This window comes from Delphinapterus leucas, chromosome 9 (assembly GCF_059928025.1).
Source record: "Delphinapterus leucas isolate spDelLeu-1000000601 "Yukka" chromosome 9, BTC_Dleu_Yukka2, whole genome shotgun sequence".
NCBI lineage: Eukaryota > Metazoa > Chordata > Mammalia > Artiodactyla > Monodontidae > Delphinapterus > Delphinapterus leucas.
The window spans coordinates 1,124,546-1,149,303 of record NC_143137.1 but is presented as its reverse complement, the minus strand read 5'-3'; the positions used below and the strand labels follow the sequence as shown (position 1 = coordinate 1,149,303).

Here is a 24,758-nt window from a genome sequence, read left to right as displayed (position 1 = left end):
AGTCAATGCTTTACGTGTGTCCGGCTGATCGTCTAGACTTGAAGTAAGGGCTGGAGAAGAGACACTGCTAATGCGATTAGACTTAAGCACGAGTGGTGTCTGCAAGGGTCACATCTGAACAGCACACGAAAACGAGGACACATTCCTCTGGGCCCCGAAACCAAGATCCAGCTCCGCAAAGAGGTCGCTGGCGCCACTGGTGAGCAGGGGAGTTCTGACCACACCACCTGTTAAGGTGAAAACAACCCGTGTTCAAGCTGGAACCACGGGCTGGCCACAGACGCAGAAATCCCACAAAACCGAAGCCGGCCTCCCGCGAGGATCCGTTAGCTCCGTGGCGTCCACAACAGGGAAGGCTGTGTGTGTTTTTATTGGTGCCGGTTGCATGCATTCCCAGCACCCCCTGCGCTGACCCCAAGTGGACCGCGTGGACCAGGGCCTCTGCCCCCTCGGGTTCAGCAGCGATCATGCTGCCCACACAGATCCTTCCATATCCCACCTGTCTTTAGAGCTGCCTATGCACAACGTTTGCAAGGTCCATTTTGCCCAGCATCCCTCGATATTCCTGGCTGGAGGGGCATCTTTATGTCACATGCAGATTCTGACACGTGTTTATCACGAGAAGTGTCACCCATTGCTATGTGCGCTTGTATGAAACGGTGACAGCAACTTTCCAACACACGGAAAGCAGAAGCTTCCTGGATGCCTGGGCAGGATTTTAACAGGAAGCAAACTCAGGCAAGGAGGTGCTGGTGGGGCCGAGCTAACAGAGTGTAAGTGGACGCCCATCGGTTGAGATTGGGGGTCTGACTTCTTGAGATACAAACACCAGCATTTAGTTGGACACCACAGGCCACGTGTCTTGCTACCGCCAGCCGAGATAGACCAGCACAGGACAAGAGGGAAGCCGCCAGGTCACACCCAGCAGCGCTGTCCCTCCGCGGCCAGGGTTTGACTGCTCCCAGCGTGTTCTCCGGTTTTGAGGCTCCTGGGACGGCCCGTGTCTCTGTGAAGTGGTGGAGGGCCCCCTCTCCTCTGCAGACAGCAAAGAAGGGGCCACCACCGCTCCCTGACACTCCCTGGGCAGACACGCACTAAAGAGGGGACAGGGACACACAGAGCACAGACCACGCCCCATCTTTTGACTGAGATTCTTTAATCCCTTTTTTAAAAACACTTTTCATTTTATTTATTTTTTATTTTTTTGGCTGCGCCGTGCGGCACGCGGGATCTTAGTTCCCCGACCAAGGATCAAATCCGCACCCCCTGCAGTGGAAGTGCGGAGTCTTAACCACTGGACGGCCAGGGAAGTCCCCTGTTTAATCACTTCTTTTTAAAAATCACTTTTTAATGAATAAAATCTCAGCGACACTCGACACCCCCCTGTACACACCCAGCTATGCAAATAAAATAGCAACTCAGTATAGAGTTCTAAGGAATATACACACGTTGTTGTAGGAATCCAAACGCCCGCACCTTCAGGAAACAGGACGGATGGGAAAAAACTGCTCTCTCATCCCAAATAATGACCATTCAAATGTGAAATCAGAAGTTTAATTGGACACAATTAAATATATTTATATATCTCACACCGAAGAAACATAAGAAGTTAGAAATTACAAGTAGGTATATGCTTCCTATATTCAGATAAACTAGTTTCTATTAATTATTTAGATTCCACATAGAGAGAAACAACGTTGGGAAAGAAATTATAGATATTAAAGCAGATATACATGACAACACCATTTAAAGACACAAACATTTTGGCATTTTTCTCCCCATTCAGCCGGCTGCTTTCCCTATTCTCCTGTCTTCTGAGATGTAACACCTATTTAAGATGGAAAGAACGGTGGGCAGCACGGGAAGCAGAGGTACCAGGGTGACCGGGGAGCGTCTTGTTCCCTAAAACGAGACCAGCGACACCCAGAGCCGCCTGCACACCTTCCCAGATGTTTACACGTCTTCAGTTTAAGGAAGTGCATTCTGTTTCGGGGCGGGGGTGGTACATTTGGCGCTCAAGTGGTATTTTGGCAAATCCAGATCGTTGCTAGATGTGTGTGTCTCCGTGACATCAGGCAAGGGGGCAGGCAAAGAGATGAACAGTCTGAGCCCTGGGGGGAGCCCGGGCCATCCCTCTTCCCCAGCTGCTATGATCCCACATAGGTAAAAAGCAAAAAAAATGCGGGTCTCCCTGCGTTCCTCCCACGGTGAAAGCACCCCTGGTCTTCTCTGGATGCCAGCAGGGCCCGAGCCTTCCCAGAAAGGGGACCATGGGTGCCTGCCGGGAGCTGGCCGAGTGCCCAGCTTTGCCCCGCACCCCCTCTGATTTTGGTTGCCCTGCAGGGAAGCGTTTAGCTGCGTCTGTGTAAATCCCTATTTGTAGTTCATAACCGTGTCTGGAGTTTGGGGCTCGCCCCCTACCTTGCCCAGGAGAGGCGTCCCTGCGGTGGCTGGCCTGGAAGCAGGCACTCTGGGTGGGAAAGTGTTTGCCCCCAGCGGCCCTGCCCATCCTCGGGGGTGGAAGGCCGGGAGGGGCTGTCGACAGTGCTGGGCGGGGAGGCTGTTGAGCGGCCGGGATCAAACGAAGAGCTGGGACGACTTTCTTATTATCTGCCCCAAGGCTGCGGAATGTCACCATCCTGTCCACCTAACTCCTCAATAAGCCGCGGGTGTCTCCAGTGATAAACTGTTGGCAAGACAAACGCCCATTGAGTTTCTTACGGCCGGTGGCCTCCATTTGGTGCCTCATCGGCCTCTCTGGGCCCCGCCCTGCACAGCTGACACTCCTTCAGGAAGTGACAGGTCACGAGCCAACTCTATTCCGGGGACCACGCTGACTGCGCCATCAGTACGACATGATTGCGGTTAAGAATGTGGATGGGTGCTTTAAGGAAAAATAAATTTTTTTTTCAAGAAAGTGAAAATTGATGAACTGATTGCCCCCAGTAATTGCATCTTCCCACAGATCTCTCTTTATTATTGTTTGGTTGAACAAAAATACACATTTTAACTGCTAAACTGCACTGACTACAGAGTCTTAAGGACCCGATTACGAGGCAGCTGCACTGGGAGACGTGGTTAAGTCGTCCCGTGACTGCAGACGGCTTTCCCCGGGGCCTCGGGAAACGCACTCACTGGGGAAAGGCTTTGAGGATGGCGTTCACCTCCTCGGCCACGGCCGTCAGCGCAAACTCGAACTGCTCCTGGAGGGACAGAAGGAAGGAGATGTGAGTGGGGGTCCCTTCTACGCCAGCCTTGGGCTCCCGTGTGTTACTCTGCAGAAAGAAACTGTTTAGGAGAAAAAGGGAAAGGTCGCAGATTTCCGTGGAAAGGAGAACAGGGGTTTGCAGGATAAGACCCAATGCCGACGAGCCACACTTCTCGTGTGGGAAAGTCTCATTTTTTATGGCTGCAAGAAGCTGCCAGTAGACACATGAGCGGGACAACGGCTGCCTGAGGCTCCACGCGCCCCGCCAGGCTCCTTCTGACGGCAGCGCCCAACGCGCGGACCCCCCGATGGGTGGGGCTGGATGCAGCTGCCGGTCCTTCCTAGACTCGCCACGAAAACGGTCACAATCACGACCCCTCGGGGTTACCTGGCCTCAGGATGTAAAGTGTGGTGCTTTCGCTGCTCTGGAAATCCACCCATCACCCAGCTCAACCCGATTCCGCTCCGTTTGCTAGGAACCCTCACATCACCCTCAACCGTCCCAACTTAAGACACGCGCGCACACGTGCTCACGGACGCCAGCGCACCACGGACGGGACACGCCTCTCGTGCAGCTGAAACCTGCCAGGACTGTTGGGTAGAAACGAGGGGCGAGTCCAGGGTGTCGGGACCGTCCGCTCCTCCAGAGACCAGGGCTCGGCAGACAGCGGGTGAGCCCACCTCTCCCACAGGGCTTCCCGGGCTCCCGGCTCCACCACCTGCTCCCAAACTCTGCATGAAACACTCAAAAGTAGTGTTATCAAGCACTTCCCACTACACCAAAGAAGTCACAAAAATAATAAACTATGCAAATGATCACCTAGCTAAGGATTTTTGATGAAGGAAAGCCCTACCGATGGCTTAAATACTTGATAATTCCAGTCATAAACAGACTTGAGTCCAAAGCCCAAAAGAATGATCAATTTCCACTTTGAATGGCCAGTATGTAATAGAAACATAGAAACTAGCTCCAATGAAAACAGCAGACTCACGTATGTAGAGAACAAACTTGCGGATTCCAGCGGGAGGGGAGGCGAGGGGTGACACAAGGGTGGGGGCGTGGCAGCTGCATCTACGGGGTGGAAGAGGCTCAAGAATGGACCACACAACACAGGGAACAAAGCTGGCTCTCTGTCACAACTGTAGGTGGAAAGTAACCTTGAAAATTGTATAGCAATTAAAAAATTGATAGTAAATAAATAAACTAGCTAAAAACATAAAACAGCAGAGAGTCAACCAAATTTAACGCTCACTTTGGGACAAAGGCCAGTTTCTCACCAGTGTTCCTCTGGCCTGACACTGAAGGGATGATCTGCCGGGTTCTAACTCGGAGCCTCTGCTGGCGGTCACGAGCCTCCCACGGACACGGTGGATCCTCCCGCGGAAGAGCCTCCAGGCCCATGTGCAGGGACCCCCTCGGGGCTGGTGCAGCAGGAGGCGCGCCCACGTGGGCCCAGCACACCCCAGCACCGTGTCCCCGCACAGACGGGCCCTCTCCTCCCCTCGAGGCCTGGTGCTCAGGCCTGCTGCCACTAGGACCAACGTGCCCTGGGGAAGCCGCCCCGCGCCGCCGTCTCTTGAGCCAGCGGTCGGCCCAGCAGGGCGTGTCACATGCAGGACTTGGTCCAAGACACGGGAGCAAGCCCATCAGACGTCTCCTCCCAAACGATGACTTGCCGACGGGCAGACCAAGGTCCGTGATGACTCAAAAATGTGAAAACATGAAGGGGGCTCTTTGGGAATCTCACTGTACATTTCCCACGCGTGTTTATACGGGAATCCACCCTAGAGCTTGTCTTCAAAGGGAGAAATGGACAAGCAAGAGATACGCACTGCGGCCTTGCTTATATAGGAAGACACCGGAAAACACCCAATGCCAAAGAGAAGTAAATTATTTTATAGAAAAGTGTCTAATAAGAAAGCCAGCGTTTCTGCTACCACGTGAAGTGACAAAGGCGGAGGCAGACCTGCCCCTGTGTCTTGACTGTAATCATTTAAACGCTCTCCACTCACAGGACCACGCAGAGGACCGGGCTGTGGGACGAAGCAGGTGCAGTTTAAGCCACTGCTGGGGAGACCGTGGGGCGGAGGGGACGAAGGTCTGCGGGTTCCACGCGATGGTCCCCGCTCAGCTGCCGAGAGGGCTCTGACGGCAAAGCCCGGAAGGCTGGGCCCTCGGGGCTGGACCGCGGTGAGAGGGGCTGTCAGCGCCCGGCCCGTCATCCTGGAAGGCTCCGGCGCCAGCTCCCCCCCCCAGCTGCTCCCCCGTCACAGGTGGGGACTGTGTGTGGCCCACATTTTGAGCAGCGTCGCCTTAGCTGAGATGCCTGGGTGGGGACGCCAGAAATCGGGAAGAACCTAGCGTTTGAAGTCCTTTTAAGATAGAAATTTACTTTAAGAAAACCGTTAACATAAAGGCAGAAGCTGCACTTAATGAATACAATTCAATAAATGACAAGGTGACCATTTTGGCCTGGACTCAAGCTTAGGACAAGAGCCATCTGAGCAGGGAGGACTCGGGGCGTCCTGGCTGTAACACATCTGAGCTGACTGCGTTTGCAAGGATAGGAAATCAGAGAGAGGGCTGGGATACTCTAAGCAGGAAGATGTGCTAAACACAGGAGACCCGCGGGACACGGTCCGCTGTCTCTCCCAGGGTCCCTGCCCCTCCGCGTGAGGAGCCGCCGAGGCAGGACGTCCGAGCCCTGCGTCCACACAGGACTGGGCAGTGTGGCCCTAAAAGGGGTCAGGACGGAATGCCCTCTCCCAGCTCCACCCCGACCTCGGACACCAGAGACAGAGATGGGGCACAGGGCCCGCGTGCTGTGTGCACGTGTGTACATGTGTGTGCACGGGGAGGGTGGGAGACAGAGAGACAGAAGTACAGAGAGGGATGAAGAGACAGAGACAGAGAGACAGAGGGCTTCCCTGGTGGCGCAGTGGTTGAGAGTCCGCCTGCCGATGCAGGGGACACGGGTTCGTGCCCCGGTCCGGGAAGATCCCACATGCCGCGGAGCGGCTGGGCCCGTGAGCCATGGTTGCTGAGCCTACGCGTCCGGAGCCTGTGCTCCACAACGGGAGAGGCCACAGCAGTGAGAGGCCTGCGTACTGCAAAAAAAAAAAAGAAAAAGGAGAAGAGACAGAGACAGACAGAGACAGAGGGAGAGACAGAGAGACAGAGGGAGAGACAGAAAGACAGAGACAGAGAGAGAGACACACAGAAACCGGGAGGCGTAAACACGCCTCCAGGAAGGCGAGTCGGGGTGTCAGGGGCGGACCCGAGCAGTGGGAAACACAGGGGGTGAAGTCAAAGTGCAGAAAGGGGACAGGTGGGTGGGGGGGGAGGCAGTGCACGGAGACCACGTGGACGCACCTGTGTGTATCCCAAGGGGGCAAACGTGACATCATTACTTGGAGGTGACTGAACACACAAGTCGAATGGCTTTTATTTCTAAGTGACAACTGTAAGAGGAAATTTTATGATGGAAAAGCAAGTGTCAAGGCCTTTGATTAAAAGGGCACGTTTCTTTCAGGAGATGCATTGAAGGGGAAGGAAGGAGTCTGTTTATAAGACACGCACGGAGGACAGCTTCACTCATCTTCTGAAGTGTGTTATTTTAATTGCAGCCCCTGATTTCACCTCTCTTCCTAAAAATGAGCGTTTTGCTGGGCCTGTCATGGACGTACAGTGACGGGGTCGTGTGGACGTCACGCACCCACGTGCCACCTCTGCCTGGATGTCCTCTTGCCCTTGTGCCGCCTCCACCCTGCAGGGCTGGGTCTGTCCTCTGAGTGTCTGAGGGGGCACAGCCGTCCACCAGGCATCCGTGGTTGCTTTGACTGAGAGCTTGCTTCCGGGTGGAAACACAGCTCTCTGTGACTTTTTACAACCTAATGAAGTTCTGTGCCCGGCTAGGCGTCGGGGCTCCGTGGCTGCCCCAGGCCCCAGCCTCAACGAGCGCAGAGCTTATTAACTGTTCTGACTGTATTCGGCTCAAATGATGCGATTTGACTAAATGGGTTCAAATGAACAGACTGTGGATGACCTTCTCGTGGCTCATGGGAAACAGCATTCAGATTCACGGCACTGTTTTGTCCGAGGAAATTTCCTACGTTTTTGTTAAATTGAACTTTAGGGAAAGCTCAGTTTCATGGAGTGAGACGTTGGGCAGAGCAGCCATCGATGAAGAAAGAACGGGGGCGCCTGTGTGTTTACTATGCGTTATCCCTGAGATTCCAGGAGCTGAATTTCTGCTCTGCACGGCAGCCTCGGAGAGCTCACACGCAGCCCAGGAAAAGGGCGGGTGTCCGGGGCAGTCCATCCACACAGGAGGTCACAGCTTGCCAGCCTCTGCCGTCTGGGAGCACCAGAATGTTGGGGCAAAATCCTCTGGCCACTAGTGGCCCTTTGTCACTTAAAGAAATCAGGATGTTAGTGACTATAAGGTACGTGATGCTAACACAGGGCAGTGCCCCTTCCTCCAGGCAGGGCTGGAAGACCACCCCTTTGGGCTCGTTCTGGCCAACGGGCTGCAGACCACAGAGGGCTGAATGGGGTTTGTAATGTATTAGGAAATTTTCTTTTCTGTTTTAGAGAGAAGATCTGTCTTCTCAATAACTTTGCCTAGATCCATCCCAGAGTCCGTGTGTTTTGAGGATCCTTGTACCCTTGCGGGGCGGACGGGCCTGCCTGGGAGGGGCCCGGCTGCAAGGAGGGAAGCGACGGGTTTGAATTTAGGGTCCTGAGCATTATTCACACAGCAGTCAACGGTGTGACAGGGAAGGCAGATTTGACCAGAGACAGAATCAGCTCTTCATTCCTGGCTGTAAGTCGCCCCTGTTGCCCCAGCCCCGGTTCCGGGACGTGTGAAGTTTGCAGCTGCCAGTGGCCATGTAGGGCCCAGACCATCCAGGACAGTGAACCAACCCCGCATTTCTGGATGACCAGGCCACTACCCCCAGCACGGTCAGTCCCACGGGCGCTAAACCCGTGGGCTACGGGGCACTGGGACAGCATCGCGTTGTGGTAAAGCTGAACCACAAACAAACAGGTGTGAGCAGGGTCCAGTTCTCCCCGGGACGCCACCACTGCCAACGGAGAAAGAGTGACCAGTGGGGAATGCTGGCGGCCGCGCCCTGAGCCCAGGGGCCGAGCTCACCTCTCCAGCGAGGACACACACCTTCTTCGGTATGCTCCTGTCAAGACGCACACCCGGACCCCATCACGGGAGCACCAGACACACCCCAGCCAGAGACAGTCCAAGAAGCACAACCAGACCTGGCCGGTCCTCAAGGCCACGGTGCTGCCCACCAGAGGAGGCGAGGGGGACGTGACCAGTGAGCGCACCGTGTGGCTGCTCCTGGAAGGGACCCTGCTGCAGAGAAAGGTCCCTGGGAGATTTGACGCGGTCCGTACGTGAGTCAGTGGCATCGAATCAGGGCCAGCTTCCTGGCCTCGCTTGTTCCCTGTGGTTACGAAGCGTAACCGTGGGAAGCTGGCGAAGGGCACATGGGAATTACTTGTATTTTTTCTGCAAGTGTTTGCAGGTCTGAAATAATTTCAGATTTCAAAAAGTCTAAGAAAACATGAAGTGTGCAGTGACTTTCACATTCTGGTGACAATGCTGCATGTTCTAGGGCCCGAAATAAAGCGGAGGGACAGAGGGGCCGTCGGTGCTGGTGTCATCAAGCCGCTCCCCCCCGCCCCAGCCCAGATGCGGGAAGATATCAGGGCAGCTGTGATCGCCAGCTAGGGCTGGGCAGAGTCCTGACCACTGAATGCTTCCTCTGGTCCTGCTCAGAAGAGGTTTCTGATTCTACAAGAGAATTAAGCTGCTTTTGCCTCAGTGCTTGGGGCTTCGACAACGCGGAACCAGCCAAAGGGCCCTTGCAATGATCTCCAAGGTCACAGTGTGCTCGCTGGACTTACCAGGCTCCCGGCTTCTCCCTCCTCAACGGAGTGGGCGGCATTTACACTGTTCTCTCTCCCTCAGGCTCAGACACTGCATTGTCCTGCTTGATTTCGCATAGTGACAGCGAGGGAGGGACAGCGTAGGAACTGCTTGCCCTTTGTGGGGGACAGTGAGACCCCGAGGCAGGACGACTGGGGCCCCAGAATCGTCACCACCAGGCACCAAAGCACAACCCGGCTTGATTTTACAGGAGAGCTTACGATAACTTAAAGTCTCCTCGAGCATAGAGCAGCGATTTTGCAAGGGCATCTTTCACGATTTGTGGCCTTTGGTGGAGGCGCTAACGGCATCGGAGGGTCAGGACTCCACACTGGGAAGAAGATTCTGTATTTTATGGCTGCAGGCTGTGTGGGAGTGTTTGTGGCTGGACACAGATATGTCTGGAATGCTGAGAGAATGGGTCATCCCAGTGACCTGTTTCTAGCTCTGGTTAACCCAAGGCCGACCAGGAATCTTTTGTCTTTGCTCCTTTTGCTGCAGACTTGGCCTTTTTAATAAGTATGCACACGAGCTACTCAGGGTGCTCAGGGACCCAGCAGCACCTGGGGGCGTTCTGGTGACCACTGTCCTGATGACCGCACGGCAGAGCTGCAGCTGTGGAGCCGGAAATACGGGAGGTGGGCAGAATGTTGCATGAACGCAGAACATTCCATGCAGGGGTGCCGGCGTTTATCACTGACCTCTGACTATAAAACTGCAATGTTCTCCCTCCCTCCCCAAATCTGGCACATGGAGAGTTCCCAGGGCCTGAGATCCGACTGCATCTGCTCAGGCTGAAATGTCTGGCTGCTGCCGGAGCTGCCCTCGACCCTGCAGGGAGGCGCTGCCCGCGTCCTGCCCCGTGCAGCCCTGGCCTGGGAGGAGGCCAGCCGGCCTGACCCTCGCTCCTCTCGAGAAAACCTCCACACAAAGACCCACCCCCGCAAAGCCCTGGCAGCCCCGAGGACTGGCCGACAGTACCTTTGTCTGAACCATGCGTGGCCTCTGGTCCCTCAAGTGCTCCAGCGTCGCGGCAATGTCGATCTCTTTAGCGCCTGCAACAAACACAAATTGGGCTGAGTTCAGGCACAAGACAATCCGCGCTCTGCGTCCCTCGCCTGCTGCCAGGGTCCCTCAGGGCTCAGCGGCCAAATGACAATGACAGTCATCCCTCAGCTGCCCGGCTGGCAGGCAATTTCAGGGTTCACACAAGAAAACAGGGCAAGGCGGCTTTCGTTAGCATTGATTCAAGAAGGCTGGGCTGAAAAATGTTATCAGGTACCTATACAGACGCCCACAGCAAGCTGTCGCCAGGAGCGACTAAGGCTTTCTTGATTCTTTTTTTTTTTGGTGGCATTTTAAGACTTTTATTTTTTTTGGCTGTGCTGCACGTCTTGCGGGATCTCAGTTCCCCGACCAGGGATTGAACCCAGGCCACAGCTGTGAAAGTCCGGAATCCTAACCACTAGGCCACCAGGGAATGCCCACGAATTTTTTTTAAAAGATATTTTTGATGTGAACCATTTTTAAAGTCTTTATTGAATTTGTTACAGTATCGTTTCCATTTTATGTTTCGGTTTTTTGGCTGCGAGGCATGTGGGATCTTAATTCCCTGACCAGGGATCGAACCCGCGCCTGCTGCGTTGGAAGGCGAAGTCTTAACCACTGGACCGCCAGGGAAGTCCCCCCAACAATGTTTTAAGTCATAAGAAGTAGCATATGAACTTTAATTTCTGTTGCATAGGATTTTTATTCAGAGAACTGATCTTATACATCTAAATACTGGCTTCTAAAGGCAGAGCTCCCTGCCTGTTAGAAGTGTGTTCCAAATGTTAAGAAAAGGTCAGGACGCCCCACGTGCTCACGGGTTAGTCGTGTGGCCTAGATCCCCTCCTACAGACGCACCCACCTGACACCAGGTGACTTGGGTGCCACAGATATAATACTATTTGAGTTTAAAATTGTAACCTTACGGATTCCGCGTATATTCTTGTTTTTGCATCTTGCTAGGTCCTTTGGTAGCTGGACAACAAACAAGACCGGGTCCCAAGCTCGCGAGCTTCTTACAGTTCAGAGGGGAGCATCTCACGTCTGCCGTGCAATCCTGACAAATGCTGGGGGCTTGGGCGGGGCGCACCTCTGAAGTCGGCCGGGACCCCCCCCACCAACCCCCAGTAGGTGCATGTCATGCACAGCATTTTTCTCACGGTGCAAGAACTGTCACCACTCCCTGTTCAGGGGAAACTGAGGCTCGTCCCGGTCACGCAGAGCAGGTAGCCATGCTCATCGGACCCAGATGTGGAAGCGGGACCGGGCTGGTGGCCACCAGGACGGCTCAGGTCTCCCACTTCCATCACACCTGCGTGTGCACAGCCCTGCCCTTGGCCGGGAGCTGGGAGGCGCGCCTGAAAACGTCCAAGGCCGCGGCAGCCTTAGTGCCCTGGTTCATCCTGGAGGCCTGAGGCCCACGTGGGTGACAGCTGAGCCGCCAGCGCCTTTTTCCGAGCGGCAGGGAGATGTCGCTGGGGACACGGATGAGGATGGGAGGGAAGGTGGGGGGACCACACACTGTCTCAGGGAGAGGGTGCCTGAAGTGGGAGGGGCTGGCGGCTGGAGGGAAGGTGGGGACGGCTGGGAGGAAACACATTCCAACCAGGTGCTGTGCTCGCATCAGGGAAACTGCCACAAGTATTGGGAATCCGGCAGTAAGTCGCTGAGAGCGGGAGGCCAGGATCCGGGCTGACCCCCCTTGGCCAGCACGGTGGCCAGTCCGAGTGCCTCGAGGTGTGGGGACAGTGTGGCATGAGCTCATCACATCTAAGCCGGCCGTCCTTCCAGACAATGAACGCCCTCCGTCGGGTATGGGAACACCCCAAGCCCCCCCGACTCTTAAATCAAAGTCTTTCTAGGAAGTCTTTCTTTCTGGGGGATCCGCCGAGAAACTCGTCCAGGCGGAAGGCAGGGTCTCCTGTTCGCCTGAAGGCTCCTCTCAAGGTGTCAGAAGTTGTCGAAAGCTGACAAGGTCACAAGATGTACACTCTTGTTTGGGGGGGAACCTGTGAGCCCAGAACAGCCTGAAACAGTGGGTGAAAGAGGGGCTCCGGGGGGGTCCCCCGGCCACGTGTGCAGCGGCCCCCCGAGGGGCCCCTGTGCCAGGAAACTGCTTCCTCATCTCCCCAAAGGAACACGGAAATGGGCTTCTTCAAACCACAGGTTTGCCTTAAGAAAGTGAAGTCCTACGTGGAGAGCGAGCAAGGGAGGGGGTGTCCCACCCGAGACCTGAGTTCTCGTCCCCCCAGAAACACCCAGCTGCCAGGTCAGGGTGGCCCCTCTGGACGCAGCACGGAGCTGCTGCTGCTGTTTAATTCCAAGCACGAAGAGGCCCGACTGTGGGCAGGACGCAGAAAACGCCACCTGGGTGCGTCCGGGGCGGGCGCGAAGCTCCAGCAGGAGCAGAGCACCGAGGGGCCTCGCGGGGACCCGCGAGTCAGTGCGTGGTGACCGCGCGATGCACAGAACGTATTAGCTGCTCAGTGAATGTGACCCCGTGGATTCTGTGAGCAGAGCCTTCTGGGAGAAGTGCTATCTCTGGGCAGCTCTGTCCTCCCGTCCCGTGGACGCCAGGAGAACGAGGTGTGGGGTAGAGGTTGATTCACCAGTTCAGAGACGATCCTAGTCCTTTAAAAACAAAATCCTGAGGGGTCCAGACTTAACCCCCCACTTTTTAAGGTTGCTCAGGGCAGCGTCTTTAGTCCTTGAAACCGGTTTGAAAGACTCTTTCAACAGCCCTTTTCTTCCGAAGGGCTAGTCTGAACAAGAGAACCCGCACGAAGTCCTGAACCCCCCGTCCCTCCTCCGTCACCCTGGAGCGACTCTGCAGGGCTCTGCCTGGGGCCACGTGCAGGTCCCCTCCGAAGGCAGCTCCGTGGGGAGACTGTAGGGCCACCGGGTGACGCTCTGATCAGGTGCTACGGACGAAACCTCTCTTTTCACTGCGCTCTCCTTCGGACGACTGCTGACAGAGGAAGGAGAAGGCCTACTTAGGGTTTCCCTAGACAGGGTCCGGGGAACGCGAAACGCCCGGGGACCACGTCTCAGATCACGCTTAGCCTGAAGCCAAGGCTCAACAGTGGAGGGAATCAAATTAAACCTTATGAAACCGGACAGCGCTGAAAATAGAGAAGTAATGGATTTATCAGGTAGAATCAGTGGTCCGATGTGGATGGCTGCTGTCTCCCTGCGTGTTAGGATTGAGGAGAGTTAGTTATCTGAAGTGTGCGTACAGAGAGAAGTTTTAATAGAGCACACATGCAGGATCTTCTACGAGGGGCGGGGAGGCACGGCCCTGCATCCTCTTCGGTGACCCCGAGCATCCTTGGTGACCCTGAGGTGCACGAGACACACAGTCTGCGTTTATAAACCAGAGCCTCGGGGCTGGAGGGAGGGGTGTGTGTCCTTCTTCACCTTATAAAAGGCTTTACTGAAGGTAAAAGGATTTGTTTAAATCCCCCAAATAGCTAGGAAGCTCCCTCTAGTGCTTTTAAAATGGAATGCTCTCTACAAATCCCATTTTGCTGATCACATGTCAAGGTCCAGGCGAACAGACACATGAGGTGCTGTGCTCAGGTCGAAAAGCATGTGAATAGTTGAGGAATTAATTATAACAGATGCAAATAAAACCCGGACAGAAGACGGGGTGTGATTTCAGGGAGAGGTTTCTGGCATTTTCTATTGGAGAAGCTATTTGGATACGAGAGGAATGTATGTGCTTATTTAAGTCATCCTGCGGTCGGTCTAAGCTGGTGATTCCATGAATGTACAGCATAGACAGAGGCAGCCTGTGCATTTGGGCCCAGCACCGCACAGGGCGATTGTGAGTCAGTCTGACCCATCTTTCCCGGCACCAGTGACCCAGCAGGTGCGCTGCAGACTCGAGGCCGGAGTGGCCGGCGGGGTCCTGAGAGACACTGGCCAGGCGCCACCCCGAGCACTGACCAACACACACAAAGGGCTGCCGCTGTGGCTTCCCAGTGTGCTCGGTGGGGTGGGGGGCACTGGCTCCGAAGTTCACATTATTGGTTAAATACACTTTTAAGACAACAGGGGTTTTTAAGCTTTAGATAGAAAAGTATTCGCCATCAAACAAGAAACATTAAACGAATTGAGTATTAGCAATATTAAAAGTTTCTTAGGATGCGAGAGTCAATTCAAAGCGAAAGAAAGCCAAGCAAACGGGCCACTGGTGCCTCCTACGAGGCTTGCTCTGACTTCCCCTGGTGACTGCTGGCTAGTGGACGGGGCGCAGGGCTCTCTGATTTTGGCAGCGTGGCCGCGGCTCACGGTCGAGAAGCGCCCCTGTCTCTCCCCGTCCTCTGCGTCCACAGCGTCCTCAGCAACATCACGTAATAAACAGAAATACATTTTGTTGCAGAGCTTTTGCCCAGAAGGTTTTGCAAACCGCAGGGATGCAATGTATCCTTTTTTCTTGTAAAAAAAAGCCATCATGCGTCAAGCGCACAAGAGAGAAAGGCCTTTATTTTGCAGGAGGAAACTGTCTCAATTCCACCCTCTGGGAGAACTGAGGAAAGCTCTGCTCCTCACTAAACACACCTAAAGGGGCGAAGGAAGAGCGGTGACGGTCGTGAGCCCGCAAGGGGCACTGCCTATGTCCCAGGACAAAGCCAGAGCTGTCTGAGCGCCGAGCTGGGTCCCAAGAGTCTGTGGTCTTCGGCTGAGCTCCGTTTGGGAAGGAAGGGCTGAGCAGTGATGGGCAGGGACAGCGCGAGGCCTCACCCCTGCAATCGGCAGGGCTGGATGTCACAGCTGGGGCTCCCTCTGGGTCAGCAGGATGACCGAGCCTTGACCCCAGGCGCCGCGAGTCAGGGGGCACCAGAGCCAGAGGGCAGCCCTCCTCCCGCCTCTGGGTGTCTCTGGGTGCAGGTGCTGCCTCCAGACCCTGGCCTCCCACTGTGCACACACGTGGGCACGTTCCCACACACTCCCCCACGGTGCACACACACACACGCACGCACACGCACACACTCTGTTCTGGGTCTTCCGTGCCGAGCAGTTTCTACTTCATGTTTCTGGATGCTCTGAATCGACTGAAGATTTATCAAAATTAAAAAGGAAGACTTTTTTGCTGGCTTTCTAGATTAATGATCATCTCCCTTTCACAAGGTTTCACTGGGATCAAAGGAGACAAACTGGCATCATATTCACTTGAAAATCAAGTATCTCAGAACCCAAACAAACTAGGTATTTTTCATGTTTTTAAAAACAAATTCGAAATCATTTTTCAGGAGAAGCTAGGATGCCTCCAGATCTTTCTAAAAAAATACAAGTAAACAAAAGCAGGACTGGGTGTATTGCCTGTAAAGTTGCCATCACTTACGCTCCAGGAGGTGTCGGAATTGTGTGACGCATCCTGCAATGTTCAACGAGGCGCCAGAGTGTCTATGACGCTGCGCAGGTACCGGCAGCATCAACGCCGAGAACAGCCCGGCACCCAAGTGCATGCGAGTGCACAGTGGTTAAAAAAGAGGGCGTCAGGAAGGGTGACCGTTAAACTTGTAAAGAAGAGATGGACGTGACGGCCACGAGCAGCCTGACAGGCCTCCACGAGCACGCCGTTCAGATCACCACCCACCCTGGGAAGGCAGGCGTCACGGACACAGCGCGTGCATGGGAAGCTGACGGCGGGGACCTCACTACCTCCCGGTTCCATCCACGTTACAAGGAACCACGCAGGATGCACAAGCCCCAGGACACACTCAGGTCCTCAGTGGACGGGTCAGAGTTACAAAGGGGACGAGGGGTGGGTCATCCGGGTGATGTCCATGGCTGCAGGGAAGAGGCTGGGAGCCCACAATGACACGGGAGTCTCAGGGGAGCGGGGGGGCTCTGAGGCGGCCCTCCCGTGCCGCCCAGGATCTTGCACTTGGGGCCACAGACGCGCTCCTGAGCCCCCATACAATCAGAGCACAGGGGCGGGAGGGCGGGCGGGCGGCTGGGCCCCGTGGGACCGATGGCCGCCCCGAGGGGCTAGGCCCTTGTTACCCTTGAACCGAGGCCAAGTGCTCCAGGGGAGCTGGACTCTCAGCCACTCACAAAACCCCCATCGAAGGCTCTCCGTGCCCCTCCTCCCACCTCGGCCCCCGAGTCTATGTCTGGTTCAGAAACTGAGGGTGCGGCCGGCCCTGTGGCCTGGCCGGGGACGGGGCTACTTAGTTTCTCAGCTGATGGCAGCATGGGGACCACGTTCCTTGGATTCCTCACACCGTCTCCGCCCATGAAAGGAGAGGCAGGGTCCGGGGAGGCCTCATCGGGCACCGTGAGGTCGTAAGGACAACACAGACGGTCAGCACTTGTCACAGACGCTCTAACACAAGTTCACGCGACTGTGGCAGGATTTTTCGGGAGGGTCACTAATGCAAAGTGATGGAGGCGTGGTCCTCAACACCACTGCCCACCCACAGAGCGCGGCCGCTCAGCCAGAGCACAGGCCTCAGGGTCCTACTTCACAGTGTTTGAGTCGTCACTGCCCCGCGACCGGGGTTGCTGTGCTCGGGGACTTCCTGCCACCAGGGAGGGACGAGGGGTCTTTGGCAGGAGAGGGGACGGACACTCACTGTCTGGGGAGGAGCCGTGAGCTGCTGCTGAGAGGGGCCAGGGCAGCTTTGCTGGGCCTCTGGGGTCTCCGGGGTAGGGAGACTTTGGGGCGGCGGGCAGCCAGCGATGCTGAAGGACTCTTGTGGCCTCCAAGCCGCGGCGACCCTGCCAAACATGGCCAGCCAGGGGCCAGCAGGACGGACGGTGGCGATGCTCATGGGGACAGGGTGGGGGGCCAGTCTGGGTTTGGGGACCAGAGAGAGGAAAACCTGGGTGACAAGCTGGCTGTCGCTCTTCCGGGCAAAGGAAGCGTGCATGGGAGGGACGGCCCTGGACCGGCGTCGGGTGGGGTCCAGCCAGGTCTCCCAGCTTCTCATCGGCCACGTGGGACCGTGTCCACGGGTGACTCAGGAGGGAGGAGAAGCCATGTGAGCATATCTGACCCATGAGATGCAGGGGGCTCCACACCGGCCAGGAGTGCCCCCTGTGGTGCCGAAGTCCACGGGGCCCCTGTCCGCCCATTGGCAGGTCAGAGAGAGCACAGAACTGTCAGCTTTACCTGCCCAGGAATGATCCATAGGATAGAGACCATTTAGGAGGCAAAGTGTGCGATCACGGGCTGCAGTGTGGTTCACAAGAGGACCCGGATAAGATGGGCTTAGGATGTTTTCCAGGAACAACTGTCCCATTTTGTCTCGTGTCTCGCCTATTAGTCCCTCATCTATCGTGTCACCCGGGCCTGGGTCACATCCCCAGCGATACTGCTCCAGGGACCCCTGTCCCCACCCCATGAGTCTCAGCTCCAACTGGCCAGATGAACAGACCAGGGAAGAAATATCCACCTGTCACCTCATGGGACACAATTTCTCCAAGTAAAGGAAAGGCCTCACCACCCCACCCTGTTCTGGACACTTTTCTCAGCCTGAAACCTGCATGAGCTGAAGACAAGGCGTCACCACCTGGAAGCCACGCTGGAGGCAGACTGGTCCGTAGAATTCATTCTCTGCTGGGTCTTCATGTTTCAGCCACAGACATAAAAACAAGACGTTTCCCCCTTGACGTGCCCTGCTCTGTGCAGCCTGCTTCTCCCAGTTAGTCTTGTCTGTAGAGGTGCCGTCCACGTGCACGGTCATGGCCAGGGGCGGGCTCGGCCCTTTGTGCAGACCCCTGTGCACATAGACCCCTGGGGTCCTGCTCACTCCAGCCCTTGAATCCAGCGGCACCAAGTCGATCCTGCCGGGACCCGCTGCACGTTCTCCTTCCCCAGCGGCTCCAGATGGATCCGGGTCAGTGAGCCCGTGGTTCCAGGTCCCCGTGGTCTGACCTCTGTCTCCCCTCCCTGGCAGAGTTTCTGCTGCGGCCCTAACAGACCCAGCTACCTGCTCCGCCCCTGTCCCCGGACCGCGCAGCCTGGCCGTGCCTCTGCAGGGCCGCCCCCTAAGCTCTTGGGCTCTTCCAGCACGTCACCAAACCTCTGGGGGTCTGCTTCCTCAGTCTGCAACCAAGTGTCGGAATAAATGAGCCCTCAGGGCCCCTTGGGGCTGTGAGGAACGGGCTACAGACGCGTACGGGGCTCTGTGACAGGCGTGGGGTGAAGCGACCCCGCCACTGCCCCTGCATCCTGGGGCCCCAAGTCACAAGCTGCAGCCACCACCTGCTTCTCTCCATGGAGTGTAAAGCCCAGGAGGACAGATCGTTTCCCTTGTTCACCATGTATCCTGGGTGCCCAATAAGTACTAGGTTGGAACGGCACTTCTGTGTTTCAGTCCGTATTTGCCAAAAGGGGGAACGATACCGCGATGGTGGCCGAGGGGGACAGCAGGGCCCACGAGTGGGGAAAGGGACTGGGGGGCACGTCCCCCGCAGACGAGGGCCGGGTCCTGGGTTCTGCAGGAAGGAGCCGGCGTGGCCCAGAGAGAGGGGCTGCGAACACGTGGGGCCTCCCGAGATCTTTCTCTTTAACATCCCGCTGACCGCTGTGTGCAGAAGAGACGGGCACAGGAGCGAGCGGGGAGGCCAGTCCAAGGCCACAGAGGAAGGGACGGAGGGAGCAGGGCCGAGAGACAGAAGAGATGGAGGACCGGACACACGTGGACGACCACCTTCAGCTCTGCTCCCTGGAGCACGGCCACCCAACGGGACTTCCTGCTACGGGTGCATTTTCCGTCTGTACCGCCTGTTTGGTAGCCCCCGGGCACCTGTGTTATTGGGGCGCCTGGCATGTGGTCAGCGTTTCAATCTTATCATGTAAGCTGCCACACGTGGCTAATGGCTAATGCCCTGAACAGTGCAGCTCTGGAGGAGTGCTGGGTTTTAAAAGTTCAATGAGCCACGAAGTGTTACTTCTCCCAGAATGGGAGAAAATATTTGCAAATCACACATCTGATAAGGGTTTAATATTCACAATATATAAAGAACTCCTACACCTCAATGACAAAAAACCAAACAGCCCAATTAAAAAATGGGCAAAGAACTTGAATAGACACTTCTCCAAAGAAAATGTCCAAATGGTTGACACACACACGAAAAGGTGCTCAACATCTCTAGTCCTTAGGAAAATGCAAAGCAAAACCACAGCGAGATGCTGCTTCACAGCCATGAGGATGGCTACTACCAAAACCCCAGAAAATGACACAAGTGTTGAAGGGGGCGTGGGAACTGGAGCCCTTCCTTGTGCACTGTTGCTGGGGATGGAAAACGGTGCCGCTGCTGTGGAAAACAGTACGGAGGGTCCTCAAGAAATTAGAAATAAAACTGCCACACGATCCAGCAATTCCACACTGGGTGTATAACCCCAAAGAATTGAAAGCAGCAGCTCAAAGAGATGTTTGCACACCCACAATCATAGCAGCATTAATTCAACAGCTGAAAGGTGGAAGCGACCCGAGTGTCTATAGGTGGATGACGGATAAGCTACCCGTGGTCCCCACCCCTGCAACGGAACATCATTCAGCCTCAGCCAGGAAGGAAATCCTGCCACTGGCTCCAACATGGTGAACCTTGAGGACATGATGCTCAGTGACATAAGCGAGGCACAGAAGGGCACAAACTGTCTGATTCCACTCATGTGAGGTCCCAAGAGCTGTCAGATTCACAGACACAGGAGGTACGATGGAGATTATGCATCCCCTTGCATGAGGAGATGCTTACTGATGCCACCATGTGACAGGGAAACAGTAAAGAAGACGAGCTTCCTGAGGATGGAGACCGGGAGCTGGGCAGACGGCCACGCGGGCGCTGCACATCCCTTCACACTCCGTGCTGAGACCGCTTAGGACGAACTCGCGGCCGACGCGAGCTTAAAAGGCATCTCCAGGCGCACCTGCCGACTCGGGCTGGCACCCCATGTCATACCATGAAATCCCAGTCCTGCTGCAGTTCCTGCCAAACGAAAGGAACGGGCCCCCCAGGACAGTCCAGGGCTGCGGACACCCCAGGAGCCAGGAGGCTCAGGGTGGCACGGCCAGCTTCCCAGAGGTGGGGCTTCCTCCGTGGCCCCCGGTGAGGGACAGCCAGTGAGGCCACCCCCGGGTGGCCCAGCACATGTGATCCTCGGAAAGCCCCACCATCCGCCTGGCGCTCTCCATTTGTTTGAAAATTGTGGTGAAATATGAAAAACCCTGGGCAAAGAGAGGTCACGGACAAAAATGTAAAAGGCACAAGCTTGGAAAATATCTCGGCTGCAAAACCAACATTGCTACGTTTGAGCTCAGTCTCTAGGTGAGAGAGGAATGCTACCAAACCCTGATTCTGACCCAAAGTATTAGCCTGAGTTAGACGTGTGTTCGCAGCCACAAGAAAAATGTGTGGAAGAATTTTACAGGTTGACCCCTGACTTTCCCGCCACAAACCCGGGCAGAGAACCAGCCCCCCAACTCAGACTTCAAACCGCATCCTGTCTGCTCGCTGACAGACCAGACAGTGCCGAAAGCCCCTTATGATTCCTGCTGTATCAAAGGCTTTACTCCCCGAAGCCCGTGTGCCCGGCCCAGGCTCCAGGTTGTGGCTGGCTGGGCTGCCCGAGTGTCCCCGGCCAGCCTCAGAGCCCAGGGCCGACGCAGGCGCCGGGCTGCAGGAGAGCTTGGGAGAGGCATTCTTCGGTCCTCCTGCAATTCATTCCTTTAAGAAAAAGGGTATGGGAAGAAAGGTTTCGTGTCCAGGCCCAGAGCCTTTGATCATTTGATGAACGCGGGCCGGCAGTATGGGCCTCCGGCTTCTCAGGCCAGACAAAGGTGGCCCTGGCCGCCCGGCCCTGCAAGCCTGGCCCAGAACAAAACCCCGGCGGCCGCTCGCCGGGGCGGCCTGGGAAAGGCCCATCTCGCAGGCCGAGGGGCCGCCCTGCCCTTTGATCTGTCCCGAGACTGCAGCCTGGGCCCCGGGTCAGGGGATTTCACAGCGCGGGCCCCCGGGCAGAGGGGAGCAGGTCAGGGGCAGAATGAGGGGTGACCAATCTCTGAAAGAGCCTGGAGACCGCCCTCCCGGGTCAGTTCCACATGGCTGGGCTCGCACTGTTGCCGCAGCCGAGCCTCAAGTGGGATTTGACAAGGCGGGGCAGGCACCTCGGGCCCAGGGGCAGGCGGGGCGGGGGGCAGCCGGGATGGGAGTCGGCCCCGCCCCCGGGGCTGCGGCACTGTCCTGCTCCAGGTGCCCTCACACCTGCTGGGTGGACACCCGGGTATTCCCCCCGGCCCCGGTACCGGTACCGCTGGGGCGCCTGTCCTTGGGACGAGCCGGGTGCCATGCCACACGGTGTATACACAGTGGGTTCCTGTGTCACTTGCTTACACACAAAGGCGGCACCTCAAACACGCGAGGGGATCTGCATTCTCGGAAGGCATTTGGTTTGATAGACGGGGAAACGCTACATGTGACAGCAGACAGGGGAGCAGGATGGGGGAGAAGCAGGAATTCCGCTGTGGGCTGCCGGCTCGTAGTGACGGCCCATTTGCAAATGAAGAGACAGAGACAGTCGATGGGACACAGCAGCATTACTGGACGGGGAACAAATGACCTTTCCGCCAAAAAAGTTAGCTTTTTGGATCTAAGGCCAAAACATGTTATTAAAAAGCACCGTCAGAGCATTTGCTTTTGCTTCGTTGTTTCTTTGTTTGCACATCACAGCTTGGAGCTACTTCAGGGCGTGAAATACGGTCTCTGGTGGTGTGAGCCCGGCCCACTGTCCCGCACCCCTGCCTCCCCGCCCCGGAGCCGGCAGGGAGCCTGCGGCACCAAGAGGGGCCAGTCCTGGGTCCCGGCTGGTCATATGCTTACTAGCTGTAGGGCTGGTAACGCTCAAGCTCTCTAGTCCTTGTGTGTAACACAATGGCTATTATTTTATCCTCACACGTCGATATCCTTGGGCTAAGGATGTGATCTGTTTTTCTTTTAACCAGGAGAAATGGGGTAAGAAAGATGCCTATCTCAGAGTTGCTGACAGTGGTGTGGCAATGTATAGAAGTCCATTTCTGTAGTCAGCGTCTGCTCTTATTGCCAGGCAAAGGATGAAGGGTGGGCGTCCTGGAAGGTGGGTGCCCTAGCTAAGAACACACGTGTGCGTGTGTGCATGAGTGTGTGTCAATGTAGAGAGGAAGACGTTTTCACAGGTGGGAAGGAGACTGTAAGACGTCACTCATCGCAGTGTTTCCTGCCCAAGTTCCCTGGAGGCTGACAGGCATCTCAAGAACAAGGAAGTGCCTTTTCAGGTCAGGTTAGGGTCTCCCTGCTGACATGTGCGTGGTTCTCCCAGAGGCGGGTCCGAGAGAATCTTCTCCCAGTTGACTATGGAGCGCACTCTGGCCTCTAAGGGGACACCTCACGGGTTTGTTCTGTGGACCACGCTTGGGGAGCCGCCAGCCCCGTTTGGTCCCTGTACTCTCATGGGTTAAACTCCACCCAAGCCATGAACTCATCCCAGGTCTGTGCTCAGATCACAGCACTCTAACCCCAGGTCCCCGGACACTGTCTTTAGGAGGAAAAGGCCCAGGACGACGGAGAGCGATTCATGTGCTAAAACGATGTTACAAAGGGGCGTCCAAAGGTGACCTATTCTAGAGACACTCACTCCAAGAGATTTTAGGTGGCTCTGAATTTTGCAGATATAGTTTGAATAACAGGGAGGATTTAAGGCTATTCTGAGCTGCTGAAACGCTGGAAGATCAGGGCTGCCTTCTCCTCACTCCTGGTGTTAACACAGGACGTCCTCAGCGAGCACTCATGCGTCACCGACTGTGTGCTGAGGCCAGTGCGCGACCCCGGGCGGAGGAGGTGACGAAGGAGGAACCTTAGAAATGAACGCGCTTTGCCGCAAACAGCCTTCCTGCGGCTCAGGCTAATTTTCCCCAAGGATTTCTGTGACTACTGCACCGAGGTTGCCATGGCAACCCCATCTGGCTCTGAGACACAACAAAGCAGCCCCGCTCTGAGTCTTACCTTTGGCCATCTTATTGAGAACCATGTCGATCAGGATGTAGGTGCCGCTCCTGCCCGCGCCGTCACTGTCAATAGAAGGAGAGAGATGAGGACACAACGCACCATGCTGTCCCCACTCCCCACATGCCAACGATGGCATCTTGCCTCTGTGCTCAAGGGGGGCCTATGAGAGGAGAGGAGGGCAGGGTGGAGAATTGGAGAGGAAGAGAAAGAAAGGGGGTGAGGGGGGTCAGGGTGGGAGAGGGGAGGAGGATAGGAATGGAGGGGGAGGAGGAGGAGGGGAGGGGAGGGGAGGGGGGAGGAGATGGGAGGGGGAGGGGAGGGGAGGGGAAGGGGAAAGGGAGGGGAGGGGATGGGGAAGGGAAGGGGAGGGGAGGGGAGAGGGAAGGGGAGAGGAGGGGGAAAGGGAGGGGAGGGAGGGGGAAGGGAGGGGAGGGAGGGGGAAGGGAGGGGAGGGGAGGGGAAAGGGAGGGGAGGGGAGGGGGAAGGGAGGGGAGGGGAGGGGAAAGGGAGGGGAGGGGAGGGGAAAGGGAGGGGAGGGGAGGGGAAAGGGAGGGGAGGGGAGGGGGAAAGGGAGGGGAGGGGAGGGGGAAAGGGAGGGGAGGGGAGGGGGAAAGGGAGGGGAGGGGAGGGGGAAAGGGAGGGGAGGGGAGGGGAAAGGGAGGGGAGGGGAGGGGGAAAGGGAGGGGAGGGGAGGGGGAAAGGGAGGGGAGGGAGGGGAGGGGGTGGGGGAGGGGAGGGGAGAGGATGGGGGAGGGGAGGGGAGAGGATGGGGGAGGGGAGAGGGGAGGGGAGGGGAGGGGAGAGGGGAGGGGAGGGGAGGGGAGAGGGGAGGGGAGGGGAGGGGAGGGGAGGGGAGAGGGAAGAGGAGAGGAGGGGGAAGAGGAGGGGAGGGGGAAGGGGAGGGGAGGGGAGGAGGAAGGGGAGGGGAGGGGGAAGGGGAGGGGCGGGGGAGGGGAGGGAAGGGGAGGGGGGAGGGGGAGGGGAAGAGAAGGGGAAGGAGGTGGAGAGGGAGGGGGAAGAGGAGGGGCAGAGGGGAGACTGGAGCGCTTTCAGCCCTGAGCTAACAGTGGTGCGGATAAGCTATTGTGCCTGTGTAGATTTGTTCCTTTCTTCCTTTTTTCTCCCCTCTTTGGTCAAAGATTCAGCAAATTTTGTCAGAAAAAACATGAAATAAAGAAATGCCTGGCAGTGTCAGAGTTGATGGCATTTGTATTCAAAGTGTCTGCAAGAGGCCAGCTGTGAGCAGGGGAAGAAGGACGGGTGCAGGTCTCGTGTGTCCACACCCTCGGGGGGCCGTCTGTCCGTCCCTCTAAGGAGCGGGGTGCACACGTCCCCCGTCACTGCAACGGAGCCTCTCTTCATCCCCCCTCGTCCCCCAGCTGTAATGGGAATAATCACCACCTGGACGAGAGTTGTAAAAACGTTCTGAATTGTGGCTCGACAATAGCCAATGAGAGAAAAGGAAGGTGCCTCTTCTAGGAGGAAGTAGCCCTGCATCTCTCCTCCTGCATCATGTGCCCTGAGATGGTCCTTAGGTCAAGCAGGCTGTTCTCACG

The 24,758-nt window shown here is 56.4% G+C and overlaps 1 protein-coding gene across 1 annotated transcript in view; it reads right to left on the bottom strand.

Moving 5' to 3' along the window:
• Window positions 1–937: 937 nt before the first annotated feature.
• The window catches only part of PTPRN2 (protein tyrosine phosphatase receptor type N2), a 701,491-nt gene continuing 677,670 nt past the window's right edge, over window positions 938–24,758 (bottom strand). Inside the window, exons 21-23 of the mRNA XM_089917106.1 lie at window positions 23,200–23,264; window positions 10,141–10,214; window positions 938–3,203 (exon numbers count right to left, since the gene is read on the bottom strand). Of these exons, the coding sequence (XP_089773232.1) occupies window positions 3,132–3,203; window positions 10,141–10,214; window positions 23,200–23,264 (211 nt within the window). The 3' untranslated portion in view covers window positions 938–3,131. The remainder of the gene's footprint in view (window positions 3,204–10,140; window positions 10,215–23,199; window positions 23,265–24,758) is intronic.